General features: G+C 38.8%; 1 protein-coding gene across 9 annotated transcripts in view; it reads right to left on the reverse strand.

The window, feature by feature from the left end:
* Positions 1-15,952, reverse strand: part of MACROD2 (mono-ADP ribosylhydrolase 2) — an 846,953-nt gene that overhangs the window by 346,736 nt on the left and 484,265 nt on the right. For all 9 annotated transcript variants that reach the window (XM_086879293.1, XM_086879291.1, XM_086879294.1 and 6 more), the window contains one exon: positions 6,525-6,646. In XM_086879293.1, the coding sequence (XP_086735419.1) occupies positions 6,525-6,646 (122 nt within the window). The remainder of the gene's footprint in view (positions 1-6,524; positions 6,647-15,952) is intronic.

The following is a 15,952-nucleotide window of genomic DNA, read 5'->3' on the forward strand; positions in this document are numbered from 1 at the left end:
AAACAAATTAAATGGATTTATAATGGATTTATGATACTGCGGAAATTTCCTTCCGAAGCAACTCTTCTGATTAATGGATATGAATCTATATCAGAAAACAAGATGATAAAGCCAACCTTTAGGAATTTCAGACTTATAACACATTGCTATGGCAACATTCTCAGCAAGAAGTAAGTTTAGTTGGAAATAATAAAAAACAAAAATCACTTTACTTGTCCCTAAAAGATAACTCTACAGCAAAAGAGAACAAGACAGGCAAAGGCAAAAGTGTAAACCAAACTCTTAGACCAATACACAAACAGTGCACCTTTTTAAGCATCTCCCCACAATTCAAATAAAATTCCTCTTTCATGAATTTTACAATTTACAACAAGAGGAGCTGAAAAGACACTGGGTTTGAAATAGATATTGATAATTTCTGTCTATGAGTTATAATTGAAGAATCAGGCGTCACAGCAGCTAATGCACTCAAATGAAACTCAGTGAAACTGTGCAGCCTAGCAGAAGTACAGCTTGCTTTTGAAAGTGGATGCAAATACCAAGAATATTGGTGCATGCCTATTTTTTAAATCCCTAATTACAGGTGGAGACAAATATTTTAGACAATGAAAAAAATTTGTTTGTTTCTTAAGTGTTATAAACAGGTAAGTTGCAGGTACCTTTCCTGATGTATTTTTATATGCTGCTCTGAATAATTATTAAGTTTGGTTTCTGTACAAACAAGTTATACTAGTATTTGTATTAACTTTGCCAATCACAAAATTTAATTAAATGACCTTTGCTTACAAAAACCACCTAAAAAAGGGTAAGAGTTGCAATTCCCCGTGGACTAACTTAATTACAAATGAAAGAAATATTTATCTAGCCAAGCCTCAAATAATACTCTAATTTTAAAACCCCTGAAAATGCACAGCTAGTATCATGCACTGTGCACAATGACCGAAGACCCCGGAATGGAGGCAAAACACAGATTTCAAAAAGCACGTCCTGATCCTATTTAAGATACTTTTGTAAAAAAGCTCCCCAAAATGCAGCATAAGCTGTGTGCACAGGAGGGACACACTTGATTCAGAGCCCAAGGACAAAGCCTGCTCTCCCAGGAATATCCCATCATTGCAGGTCACTGGCCATCCTACCACCAAGCAATGGCTTTTCCACTCGACCTGATGATGAGCAAGTCAGCCCTTGAATAGGCCCCCACACTGCTGAGCTATTTCTAGATGCCCTTTTGCCTTTTTATGTGCTTCAGAGAGGAGGAGCAGTGTGGTTGCTCTGAGAAGTCCAGCTAAGAGGTTTTCCCTGGAGCAGGACAACTTTCTGCATTCACAGCACAAACACCCAGGCAGAAGGAGATGGCTCTTTTCGGTGTGGTGTTTTTAATGCCTCACCAAGCTGATGTAATAAGACTTTAGAATTGTGTGAACACTTCCCTACCTGACTCTAGGGGACCAAGAGGATAAAATCTGTATTTTGTATATCATGTTGTTAATACATTTGTTGGTGATAAGCAGAGCTCCTTCTGGAACTCAAAAAGCCACATTCTTAGAGGATTTCCTCCTGCCCCCTTTGGTCCCCTATCATTCTCCCTCGAGGTGGAGGTCAGAGGGTACAGGCTAAAGAAATGCTTCTTGTTAAAGCTTTACAATTCACCCCCTGCCAACATGAAGTGCTCCTGAAGGCTGCAATTCTGAACACAGTCCTGAACAACAGCAGAGTTGTTGTCCCAAACAGAACTCCTCCGTTTCTTTAACCATTGTGGAGGGAGCCTGCCCTGCCTTCTGGGTGAGGGATCAGCAGCAACTCCCCTTCTCTGCAAACACACTGCAGCTCTTTTGGCTTGGATCCCACCCACAGCAACACACACCACCTCTTTTTTATTTTCTCTGCAGTTCATACAGTCCCCGTCCAACTGCGATCCTGGCTCTGACTGACAGCAATTGATTGAAATTTTTTTAACCACAAGCTAAGTCTGAATGAAATAGGTGGTAGGGAAGTGTTTGATGTCCAGAAAGCTTCCAGGGTATCAGATGGCTTCAAAGAAGTGCATGCAAAGAAAAGCAGAATGAGAAAAACTTAGAGCACACAGAGTAAATAATTTCAAAGGCTGTGTAAACAAGGGACCAATTTAAAATTGAAAACAGTGATTACAACTCCCCCAGTCTGCCTAATAACCTTACAATTAATTGGCCTCTAAGACTTTTATTTAGAAAACCAGTACAGAAAAACAGAGGAAAAAAAACACCTATTAGACAGTTTTTTTACTATAACTTCTTTCAGTGAAGATTTGGTGCCTATAATGCATTTTCAGTGTTTCAGAGAGCAGAGATTTAATTGATGCATGATAGCAATCCTTAGTGCTGTGCAAAAGAGACCAACATCAAAATACCAATGTTTTACTATTAAGAGATTATTCTGAACATTTAAGAAAACTAATTTGCTCAAACACCAACTATTTACTCTCTTCGAAGGGGCCTTAAATATTTTTTATCCCATTCAGCTGTACCAACTTAAGTAGAGATAAACAGCAACCTGTCTCAAGTATCCTCTTTCACCAGACAGAGGATTATATAAATAAGACTCATCCAACACAAAAGGTTCACCCTGACCACACAAATAGTCAGACAGCAGCACAAGTGTCCTAGGGGGAGCACAGCTACATAAACAAGTGCTGAGGAAAAAGCAGTGTGTGGATTTGGGAATGCGAGATAACAAGGACACACTAACACAAACTTTGGTAAGCTAGAAGGCAGATGGAGTAGAGGACCTGAGAGAGGCTAACTCCGTACAAAATAGCTGATATGGCATTTGGAGCCTCATACTGAATATAAAACATTTCAGAAAACAGGCTCAGGAGACAAATGTTAGGGGCTGTGTGATTTCTCTGAGCAATCCTGAGGATGATCAAATTTGTTCCTGAGGCTTTTCTTCCTGCCTTAATGGCTAAGCAGCCACTCACCCACAGCTGGGCTGCTGGTGGATTATGAACCTTGGCAATCACTCTGATGGGCATTTCATTTCATTCCCTCATCTCATTTTCAGTTGTACCCATCTTTCTTTTTTTTTTTTTTTAGATACCAAGATGATAACATGCACAGATGAGGTATCAGTGCTCCCTCAGGAGTTAGCCAGAGTTGCTGTCATCCATGCCTGGACACCTTGGATGTGAACACAACCTAAATCCCTATCAGCTACACCACATAATTGCCCTGCTGTCACACACACGATGATCTTGTTCTCTCCTCCCCTCCATAAAGCTGCAGCTCAGAATTTACACAGGATTTCAAGCCTATTGCTTCTCTTCCTCAGTGTGTAAAACCACTACATACACACACATGTATAAGAGAGTTTGGGTCTACTTTGAATCCTATTCCAGCTCTCCCCAGTCCACTTTGAACTGAAATACAATCTCTGTGGCATCCATCATTCCTCCAGAGGCAGATCAACAATACGTAACAGTGAAACAAGTAACTGCTTTAAGTACTTCTAATTTGAGTCTTATTATTCAACACCATTTCCTCATTGTGCTGGTTTTCTGACACACTTTGACTATTTGTGAACTGGGTTATTTTTCCCCACCATATGCTACTCCACCACTTCCTGTGCTGAGCTTCACCGTAGCTGTCGGCTACATTTCTGACCTCTCTTCCACTGCAACAAAGGCAGAAACCTCCTTCTAGCACTGGAGTGGATGCTGATGAGGTTATATTCAGTCTCTGATCAATTCTTATCATATATCTCTGTCCTTTTCTAGTGGTTTCAGCACTGCCTATCGTAATATCATTTGTAAATGCAATTAATGAGGTGTTTATGTACTCGTCAAAAATCATTAAGATGTCAAATTAAACTGCATTTAGTGGTGCACCCTGAGTCACCCTGCATGCTTTGGTCCAGCTCAATACATCACCATTCATCATCACTCTCTGTTCATAATGCCTCCAGCAATTCTAACTCCTTTGACACAATTCATGTTCAAAATACTTTCAGTTGTGGTGGGGCTTCTTCCCCTTCTTGCAATAATTTCTAGACTTGTCCTTCCTGTTTTGAAGGTAACAGATTTGTGCTTTACAATCTAATATCTTCCTGCTTCCTTCTCAGTTATTACAATTGCTAGTGCACCAATGCTCCCTGGTTCAGTTAATTCTCTTAGCATACTGAAACTTGTTACCACCAATACCTATTTACTGTCAATAACATATGGCTTTTCCTCCTTCTACTCATTATCTACTTTAAAATTCCATTTTTCTCTTTCATATACTTATTTAATTTTCTTGTTAAAGAGGCAATCAAAATAGGCCATCCATTGGCAAAGATGATTTTCTCCTCCTCAATTTACACAGCCAACCTTTTTCCCCCCCAATTTTTGTCTGTCTTCTTTGTACTGTGAATATTTCTGTTGCCATGACCCAATCTACACTCAAATGTTGTCTATTTGAGTCGATTTGAATCCTTTGCTCCCTCTATCTGGGTCTCTGCAAGCCTCAGAAATCTGTAGATTAACTCACTTTCTTTCCCTTCCCTCTATACCTACTGGATCTTGTGAAACCCACTTTCCCTTTGCATTCTTTTCCTTCAGACTCACAGTAACCTACTGCTCCCTAACTGAATGAATTATACATTTCACGTTTCTCCAGGCTTGATTTGTTCATTAGGACAGACACTCAAGCAGCCTTCACTTCCCAAGGCATCCCTGAAATCACTGGACTTAGGGCTTTTCAGAACAGTCCATGATCTGTCATGTGGACTTTAAAATCCATATTGCTTGCTAAGCTTCTAAATGCTGCTATGAATGAGTGGCTCTTGGCTCCTGTTCAGTTTGTGCAGCTGTGTTCTGCAAGTCTGGGTGCTGAGTATTTTTTATCTCAAACAGGTGCACAGCCAACAACTCTTAACCAGCAAGGAAATAACCTGTGGATGATCTCTCCTGTGGTTATCTTTTCTCATTAAAATACCAGGCCAGTTTTCATGAAATATCACACTAGTTTTTGTGAGTACAACCCCTTTTTATCATTCCATGTTAAACACCATGCTACCACCTGCAATGTCCTAAAAATTACAGACTCCCTACAGATAAAGCATTACCTGAATTGACCAGTGCCCACTAAAGCCTTTCCTTTGTTACTTCAATACTCTTTTTTACATCCTCTCATAATTATTATTCTATTTTCTTTTCCCCACATCATATTAGAAACATTTTTTTTAATTAGGAACACTAACCTGAATGCCCCAAAAGCCTGATACTGCCCAGAACAGGCAGAAACAAGTATGGATGTAGGAGCAAATGCACAAAACTTGCTCCAATCAGAATGGCAGAAGGACATGAATATCCTTCAGTGTTTAAAGAATACCAGAGAGGGGTTCAAAACTTGCCCACCAACCCAAGGTTGTTTTCAGCTCTAATTTTTACAGAATAATTTTCTAGAATAAATAAAAAAAACAAACCCACCACAGAAAACAAACCCCACAATGGTTTGTATAATGGAAAAATGAGGGATTGCTGGGCACCGTTTTGAGAAGCAGAGAGAGGATGCCATGAGCACAAAGAGGGTTGAGGAGCAGAGCGCTCACCAAAAAGAAAGAAATAAGTGATATTCATCAGGTCTGACTCTGGAGGTCACACCTAACTTCAATTCAAAGCCCTACAGACTGTCCTGCCCCTCTCCTCAAAAAGCTTTATTTTCCATTTGTGATATTTCAGTGTTAATAGCTTCCCCTTACTGAATATTATATCCTTATGTAACACGATTGGTTCAGCTTACATTTTTAAAGATTGTGTGTATGTTTGCATTCTAAGTTGCCAAACATATGTGCTATCATATAACCAGCCAAAATGACCCCAAAAGTGTGAAGTCAGGCTCAGAATGCAAATTTTTTCTCAAACCTACAAGGAAATAACCTATGCATACGTGAAGACTTAAGCTGCAACTGTGTGAGCTACAGAATTAAAGCTCTGGGGCTGGAGAAGGAAAAGCTCCTTTTCCCTGTGGCCTTTGAAAATTTGGCACTTTGAGGTACAAAACTGTACCAGGTATTTAAAGTTCAATGAACTTTATAGTTCAATGAAATATCACAAAACAGGCTATTTTATGATCGATTTTGGTGAGAGGCTGCTAAAACCAGTGACAACTGACCAACACCCTTATTTTTAGGAAATATTAATGGGTAGAATAAGCAACAAATTAATCACTTCTCAGCTCTTTAGGAGGCTCTACTGCAGACCAGTGGCTTCTTAGGGGTTTTTTAATAAATAATACAGTATAAGAATGAGCCATGGGATCAGCTTCCTCTCTTCTTTAATGAGACAGCTGCTTGCACTCCTACTACCAGGCATGCTTTCCCTAACTCCTTAAGTAAGCTTAGCCCTTTCATCTAGCAATTGTTTTGGTCAAATCATGTTTCATTTTTTGGGTTTTCATAGCATGAAGAGCAAGGAATGTGTCTGGAAGCTTACAATTGTAATTATTCTACATCAAGAAAATAAGATCAAAACTAGAAAAAACAGTAATGTGTTCTTCCATAATACTTACGATTGACCTGATGTTGTTTTCTTTTGCCAGTTTCAGAGAGGACTTATAGCAACTTGCTAAGTTTTCTTTATGAGTGTCAGTGAGATGGCCTCTTGCAATTGGCCCAACAGTATGGATCACATCTGCAGTGAATAAAAAAAAGAAGAAAAAGAAACATTAAAGGTGCTACTGAATCGCACATCAATCCAGTCTGGAATTGCAGCTACACACAAAGGCAGGAATAACAATGCAAGCAAACATACTTAACTGGAAAACACATCATAATCTACATGTGCAATAATTAAACATAAATCAGTAAAGGTTAAATTTTGAAGAATTTGGACTAAATGAGGAAATGAGAAAGATACAGTGAAGGCTTGTTACATGTCTACTGCAATGCACACATAGGAAGGATGAAATGTTTGTACAAATCCTCTAAATCTTAAGACCTCTGCAACTGTAAATACTGTAGAACTTTGAAACAGTTGATTTCACTCCCTGAAGTCCACTCAGTGGGAAAGTTCACCACACAGAACCTCAGCACATTGATGGTGATACACAGGTCGTCTGTTTTTCCTCAGCCACCATTTGAAAAGAAGTTAGGAATGTGTTGGTTATTCAAAAAACATGCTTTACTTTCACATCAGACCAGATGGAGATGCCATGCAATAAAACAAAATATTCTGTTTGAAGAAATTTTTAACGAGCAAGAAGAGAAAGCACAGTCATCTTAGGTAAGATGCCTTTGGACTCATCAAAATCAGATGTTGCAATCAATCAAAGTCTCCAAAGTGCTGTAAGAAAAGTGAATTTAAGAGCCTGGAGTAAAAAAAGTGTTGAAAAAAAAATCTACAGAGTAAAAGGTACCATGATATTTTTTTATCTGCCTCCTTCCCATCCCCCCAGTTATTATGAAGCACATTTACTTTTTACACATCATTCTTCTATAGTGTATGTGAGCATAATAAAATGAGTTATGGTAGCAGATGTGTATTTTTATTTGCCTTTCTTTATAATTTCCTACAATGCATAGCAGAAATAAGCAGTGGCACTATGTATTTTCTTTTTCAATGTTGCACAAACAGGGATTAGGCCAACACTTTCGACTGCAGTAGCACTGTTCCCCTTTTAAGTTGTGTTTCTATCCCATGTGGGTCAGGTTTCCAAGAAACATCTGCTGTTGCTACACCCCAGAACATTTTAATTTTCTCACAAATCCTACAGAATTAACACCATTATTCTTTGTCCAAGCTGGTTTTGATGATTTCCATCCAACATATGCCAAAGCCTAAAAGCAAATGGACAAACTAACATTAAAATGTACACTGTCTTTTCTTTTAAACACAGACATCATCTATCAAGTCCTGCTCTGATACTCAAAAGGTGGTTTTTATGATGAGCCATAATGTTCCAAAAAAATCAAAATAATTCCTGTACATTAGCCAAAAAGTACTGATAAATCAGGAAGCAAAAACACATCCATTCCCAGTGCCCAGAAACACTGAGGAATCCACTGTGATGCAAACTGAAACCTATAAGAGCTAAACCTCCCAACTGCTACAGAAAAAAAACCCTCCTGGGAAGTAAATAAAAAGGTTGAGAACTCTTCTTTCCATTTTGATCACAGTAATTTTCTCCAGTTGTGGGAACAAGATGGACAGATTGGATAATTTCTGCTGAATGTCACAGCTGCCAGACAGCGACTCCAGAGAACCCTCCCTACTACTGAACCATCAAGCAGGTGTTGAGTCTTTATCCACTGACAAGCAGGATGACAGCAGGACACTAAACCTGTGAGTTCAGAAAAGAGTTATACTTGTACATGTGTTGTAGCCACTATCATAAACCGAGAACTATTAGGAAAGGAGTTGAAAAAAGGAAAGAGCTAGTTTAAAATTCGCTCCTGTGTGCTGAGAAAAGGTTGTGTGAGTACTTCCATTACCAAAGACTGTAATTTCTGTTCATGACCATAGCAGTTTCCTGGAGGTTGAAACTTTCCAAGGACCATTTCTATTTGGAAGTGCTGGCAACTTCAGAGAAATGAAAAGAAAAAAACTTCTTGACTTTTTCCCCCTGTGTTTTATTTTACAACAGGTGAACTTCAATTACTGAGCCAGAGGCATGATTTAACAGTGGACTTGGCAGCCTGGGTTACCGGATGGACTCAATGACCTTAGAGGTCTTTTCCCACCTAAATGATTCTATGATTCTACAGGAAAAGTATAATACTCATGAATCTCATCTCAGTCAAGTTCACTCTGCATTTACAGACACCAAGATCAGAGCTATCATGATAAATTTCAAATTCACAATATCCAGCAGCCAACAAGCAAATAGAGGAACAACTATAAAACAAACTTTAAAAGACTGTGTGAAGGATGAATAAGAAAAGATCCATAAACATTTCCCTCTTATGGCTAAGGCTGAGTTTCCTGCATTTCAACATGCAGCTCCTTGAAAGCTGAAGTATAATGCCTTAAATTATTAACTGATTACTTAGGCAAGAAGGAGTTTTGGGGAACAGATCAAATACCAAATTCTTGCCTGGGTCTTTCTGTACAGAACAGCCACAGAGTAACTTCTAGATGAATTTCACTCACTAAATCTTTAGCTCCATTTCTTTAGTCTTTTATTATTAAACACTAGTTTTAAGCCTCTGCTCAACAGATGCAAAATGGTTTTGTCATCTTTTTTTCAGAACTTCCCAACTGAGCATTTTCATAGCAACATGTCAGCAATCCTGTATTGCTGCACCAGACACTTCATGTAAGAAACCTTTAATGCAGGTATTAGCTTTTATATTTAAATATTATATTATATTTTTAATTTTTTCCAAGTCCATCATAGGTGGCTCTTTAGTAGACAGGACACAAAATATAGTTATTAATTGAATAGGTCCTGACCAACCCAATCTAATGGGGAGGCATTCTATGGCCTTTGGAATTAGATGATGTTTAAAGTTGCTTCCAACCTAAAACATTCCATGATTTTATGAACTGGTTTATAAAATATCACAACTATTGTAATCGTTTACACCATATTATTGGCAAAGAAATGTTTTTCTTAGATTCTTAGGCACATTATTATTCTGAAATACATGATAAAGATTTTATTAGCAGAGCAGCATTATTAATATGCCAGTGCTTTATGGTCAGCAGACAAACAGGGAAGTAATAATTTTATTGTTGTACATTGTCAATAAAATCAGTGAATACATACATTTCCTAAACTACACGTTATTCTGCTCAAGCTATTCCAAAATACCTTAAAGTCTGCAGGTGGGCAAAACCCTTTGAGATTATACAGGCATAAAGGAAACAAACAGAAAACAAAACATCTCTTCCCCCTCCTTCAGCCCATGCAGTTGCTACCTGAGAATCAGACTTCACAGGCTGAAGCAGCACCATTTATTTTTAATATATCAACAAAGACTGTCAAACTTCAAGCTTGTCTGCCACAATAAAGTTTCGTTTCTGCTCACATTTTATCCCTTGGAGAGAGATGGAGGATGGAGGAGTATGTGCCATAGGGGAGGTCTACAAACATTTGTCCACAAGAAAATTCAGGGCCAGAACTGCTGCCCTGCTGTTCCGAGCACCCACTACAGCAACCAGCCTCAATTGTAAACTTCAAGGACTTCTGGCAAGGACAACCACGGATGTGCAAGCCCTAGCTGGCACCTTCCACACCTGGGGAAGAGCACGGGCTTTCTGAAGGAAAACACAGCAGTAAAGGATTGTCAGAGGACAGATACACAGGAAGGAGTTTTGCCAGAGAAGGCAAACCGACTGCAGCAGCAAGGCAGGTGGGAGCACCAGCCGTGGGGATGAGCATGACCACGGGCTGAAGGCACACTGAGGACACAATGGCATGAAACAGTAGTGGTCTCATCACCTAAAGACTTTTAAATTGAGGAAAATGTAGAAAAACTCAGGTTTAGTTTGGCAGGAAAAGCTGGCTCTTGTTGGTTCCTGTAGCATCTTCACCCTTCGGGTTCCGGGCACTTCTCAGTGAGGCCAAACAGGCGTAAGGGATGCAAACATTTCCCAAAAAGAAAATCATGTTTTTTTGATGTTCAAATCCAAGTAAACAGGTCAAAAAAGGGAACAGTCATCACTCAGAGAATGCCTCACTGACCATTTGTAGTATTTTAACTTTTATGTCAAAAGAAGCTGCCAGCACTGCTGTGAAGTTGCTGATTTAAGTGGTCAATCTTCCAGCCAAGTGCACTGATAGAAAACTTCATTAAAAAGAAAGCTGCAATCCATGGGCCCGTAAATCACTCTGTATACACAGAACAGAGATGTTTGCTTACATTTTTAATAGTACATTGAGGTGGAGAGCCCCCAAGGAAGGTATATCTTTATCTGGGATTTGGGCCACAACGACGGTTCAAACTGCTTTTAATGCTAATGAAGCTGTTGGTTTAAAACAGTGCTTGTACGGAAAGGAGCTATTTCAGAAAAGAAACTACAACTGCTGTAGAGAACAAACTTCATGTGTAAAAAGGCCAATGAGGCTTCTTTTCTCAGGTCTTTTTCTTAAAAAAGTCAATCCATACAGCTTTAACTTGCTGTTTTCTCACACAAGTTTTTAACTCTACTGCTTTGGAGAAAGGGCAGAGCAGCATGAGCAAGGATGAAACACGACTTCCAGTTGAAAAGGGTGAAGAAAAGTGACTGTGCTTCAAAAACCAACCAGGAGGACTGACATAAATTACTTACAATGTAATTTCCTCTTCCCTTGTTCTTTGAAAATGTGACACTGGATGGCAAAAATATTAGCGCAGCGAGCTTTTCCAAACAACTAAAAAAAGTACAAGGAAGTTTCTCTCATTCCTTCCCTTACAGATGTGAGTGTGGTGCATTCTCACTGTTAATGAACCACAGCCAGAATCAATTACATATTTCTCTCACTCACCCCATTTACACATTCACAGCCATAATCGGCCCGTCCAGCCAACTGCATAATGAAGCTGTATCCTGTCAATCACAGCAGGAACCATATGAATTTCAAGAAGGAAGGTGCTGTACTGTGTGCACCATTGAATTAAAACAACAATAACAAAAACAACAAAGAAAAAAAAAAAAAAAAACAAACCAAAAAACCCAAAAAACACAAAACTGATAAAAATTCAGACCATTAATGCCACCCTGGAAATTGAAACCTTCTGATAATGTTTTCATGGTTTTCCCATGAAAGTAACACGAATATAAATTGTTTATCACATTCCTTCTAAGAAATGCTTTTTGATAGATGTTTCTCATGAGCAGTGTGCTTGGGAAGGTGGTAACTTAATTATCCAATCCCTGGTCATTGTCGAGAATCCATAAATACTGGAGTCAGAGAATAAAGGAATGTTTTTTTGTTCTGACACTGAGAGTGTTCGTGTGAATCATTTCGTGTCCTCTAGCAACACATTAAGGGCTCCATTTGTAAATATTATCAGTTGGTTTACACAATAAGCACCCACCCTATTGGTGCTGAAAAGGAATAGCTGAGGTTCAGTTGGTGGCAAATGGAATTACCTCCAGATACCTACTGGCTATCCCTATTCCTCAGGAATGTGAGCAGCCTATTGCTTTGGTATACAAATTGCTCAGCTTTTTAATTTTCTATGTCTAACTACATGCACTTGCACATAAAAAGTGCATTTCAGTGTGCAAGAAACAATTGTTAATTTTAAGTTCAGCTGAAATGAATCCCACTGGACCGCAGTCTAATTGTGTGTCTCTAAAAGTAGATTAGCCTAGCTGAATATTATAAATGTAAGACATCTTTTATAAATCACTGAACTCTGTGTGTGACTACATACAATACAACTCCTAAGCTCAAAAGCATTTCTCTGCTTTGCATTGGTATATATTGTGTTTAGAAGCAGTTAGAGTCAAGTCCCAGGGTTTCAGGCTTGGGGCAGTAAGCTCTGCTCAATCTGAACTTTGTACCTTTCATAACTGCTTTCAGTGTTTAATTAACTGTTTTGGACGAACACAAAAAAAATGTTTCATTAGCTGCAAAAGCTACTATATCTAGAAGTCATTTGTGTAAAATATTTAAGCAATTTTTCACTTAAATGGCATTGTCTGCCAAGGAAAGGTAAAGAATACATTTATTATAAATTATTAACCAGCACCCCTCATTGTGGGTTAGCCGTATATCCTAGCTACAGACAGCACAGACAGTCAGAAAACAATATTCCCAAAGGGAGAGGTGAGGGATTTGCCGAGTCTGAGAGACCCTTTGGGGAGCCACAGGAGTTTGCACTCAATAGCCTGCATTTAGCAGAGCGCGGCCGCTCAGCATCCGTGGGAAGCTGCGAAACACAGGGAGCTTGTTCGCAGCGCTTACACCACCGCCTCGACAGCCGGCCAGAGAATTAAGTCACACAAGTCAAAGCCCAAGCCTTTTTGGCACTCGTGCTTGTCATAAAATACAAGGCCCAAGTATGCCTGTGTAATCCCAGAGTAGTTCCCCTCCCATCACTGAACTCACAGCACCGCTCTGCCGTCAGGGCCTCACCATTAACGTCGGGAACAAAAGTAGGCTCTGTTCAGGCAGGAGAAGCAAGTGGTGCAATTAAGGGACACTATAGTGTATCCCAAAGTAATAGGTTTTACAAAGCAATTTAGTGCCACGATGACAGATGTCAAAGCAGCGGCTAGACAGACGGCCCCACGACTTCCATGGAAATAATTGCCTACGTGTAAAGCTAAAAGGCAACGGCTCTGCCTGGGATATTCACAGGGTGATACGAATGAACATGAAATGAACATGACAAGGCTGAACACGAAGTTATGACAGTCACGACTTGTTATTTCTGGTTCCTTCTTTAATCTCTACTGGAAGAATTTGCAGCAGAAATGTTCGAATGTTGCCCTCATTCCCTATCCAAATAAAGACCTGAAGGTACCTAGGAAAAACAGAAGAGATGAAATTGTGCTGCCCCAGGCAGATTTTGTCCTCCACACACTAGAGGAAAACTCACTTTGCTGTAGCAGCAGAGGAGCTCAGCCAAGCACCCTCCTCATCGAGTGGCTCATGAAAACACACACCAAGTCACCCCCTTGACCCAAGCAATGCTCTCCATCTTTCACTGATTATTATTAGTCACAAGTGGACAGGGCTATAGACAAAAATATCCTGATGTCTCTATGTTTGCTACACACAGGAAAGCATGAACCACAAAGATTCTCTACTTTTACTATGTTGAATAGCAAAAGAAGTTCATGAGAGAGTTTGGATTTCAATCATTTGATAAGGCTTTTCAACACTCAAAAATAAATTTGTTTGCCCTAAGTTCAGAGTATTCATTCTTCAGAGACTAAGACAGAGTTTCAGTCAACCATTCAAAAAAAAATTTACACCAAAATCCACAACCTGGTGAAGGATATAAGACCAGCCATGTAAATTCAAGGGATATTTAATCCCACTTGATTCTTGATTCAGTAGAGAATCTTGCAAATATTACCCAAAAAAACATGCAACACAAGTCATAAAAATGCAAATGGGGATTAAGTTAACTTCAGTTCTACTTTTGGAATTGGATTAATTACAGAGGCACAGAAAGCAGAAATGAGCTCATTTATGTTCTCAGCTTCTCAAAGCATGGACTCCTTGTCACACTTTGTCTATTCTCAGTGTCCAGCCCAGTTCTGTTGAAGTCAATTTAGTTACCTCTGCTAGAGTACTGCACAATTTAAGCCTAAATATACCCTCTAGGATTTGGGGAAAATAAAAAACCAGCAAAACAAAACAAAATAAAACAAAAATCCCAAAACAAAATAGAAATAAACCAAAAGAACCAACCATCCACAAAAAAAAATTCCACAAAAAACCTCATTCAGCCTCACTACAAAACTACCAGAATTACTGGTACAGTACCAGATTACTTTTATCCAGAAAAGATTAATACTCAGAACTAAACTTCTTACATTTTCCTCTGAGTGCTGAAAAGTGCTACAGAGTGCTCTGATAATTTAACAACATGCCACAGCAAAAGCTCTTTATTTCCTATTTGAAGGATTTTTCTGTGAAAATTCTGTTTTGATAGCTTCCAGCATTTCTTACAAAAATGTTCTTTATTATTCAGTCAAGTGCATTGTAGGGATGGTGAAATAAAGGAAGACATCCCAAGAAACAAAGAAAACAATCCAACATGTTATGTTTACCACGGCCATGGGACATCTTAAATACAAGGAGGTCCCCAGATACTGTGCCAATACTTCAAGGCATTCTTTTCCCTCTTGAAACTATTGAATCACTCAAATTGTATGTTCTTCATGTAGAATTCGAGAATATTAGCATGAAAGATTAAAAAACACTGATCTTCACTTGAAAGGACTGGTGATTATAGCAGAAAGTTTTCAGAAGACCAACCCTTAACCACACATCAGCAGCAGAATAACCTCAGGTGAAACGAGAGGAAACTGCCAGCATTGGTTTTATCTGCCCATTGAAGGGATACAAATTTTTAAATCAGATCACTTCAGGTAAAAAGTTTTTTTAAAAAGACTGAAATAGAAGAGGAAGTTTCATTAGCTTCTTCAAGAAGAATTTCAAAGACAAATTTATTGTATTCAGAGATTCAATTGTGCATCTGTTCCTTAAGGGCAGCACATTACAACAGTCCCCACACTTGTTTTTGTTTTTTTTATTTGCTATTACTCTATGTTTTCTTGGGAATAAACAAACTTCTTTCACCTCAGAAATTGGAGCACATTTATTTTGTTTGACACTTCTCTAATCTACATATCCCTCACAGCAGAAATTAGATGCTTTGCTAAGGATTTTGCAAGTCTTCTCTAAGAAAAAACAGAAAAATATGATAAAATTACAGGTTCTCCATGTATCTTCTAAAGGAATGAGTGGCAGCTAAATCAGCCTTATTAACTTTCAAGTTTGAATACTGGAAAGCATGCAAGGAAAGTTCAGTATTTCCCTTGCCACAAACAATACAACACAGCTCTTGCAGTACAGATAGGAGAGCCTTGTACAGCCTCTTGGTACCATTTATCACCTCTCAAATCCAGGTGGAAACAGATGGAGGAGAAGGTTAGAAAGTAAAAGACTGAAATCATTAAATATTTTTAAAAATACTATAAATCACAGTTTAAAAAGACAGAGCTGAGGATTCATTTGAACTGTGTAACAGGACTCCATTCTATAGAGAGGATACTGTATTCTCCTCACAGCAATAAAAACAATGATTATAGCTCCAAACTGGCAAACTGCTTCTAAGCTTGGGAGCAATCTCACAGAAATTGGTGAGACTACTGCTTAAAGGTAACAAAGATCCAAGCACCAGCAAAGGAAATGAGAGCACACCTTCAGGATGAAGGAATGCACACTTACCATTTCATCTTTTAAACGGCATCACTGAAAAATCTCACTACTTTTTTACTTTCACAAGAAAAGCATAGTCTCTAATTTCTTTGACCTTAACTATTTAT

The sequence above is a fragment of the Cyanistes caeruleus genome, chromosome 2 (assembly GCF_971803275.1).
Source record: "Cyanistes caeruleus chromosome 2, bCyaCae1.hap1.1, whole genome shotgun sequence".
In the NCBI taxonomy this organism is placed as follows: Eukaryota; Metazoa; Chordata; class Aves; order Passeriformes; family Paridae; genus Cyanistes; species Cyanistes caeruleus.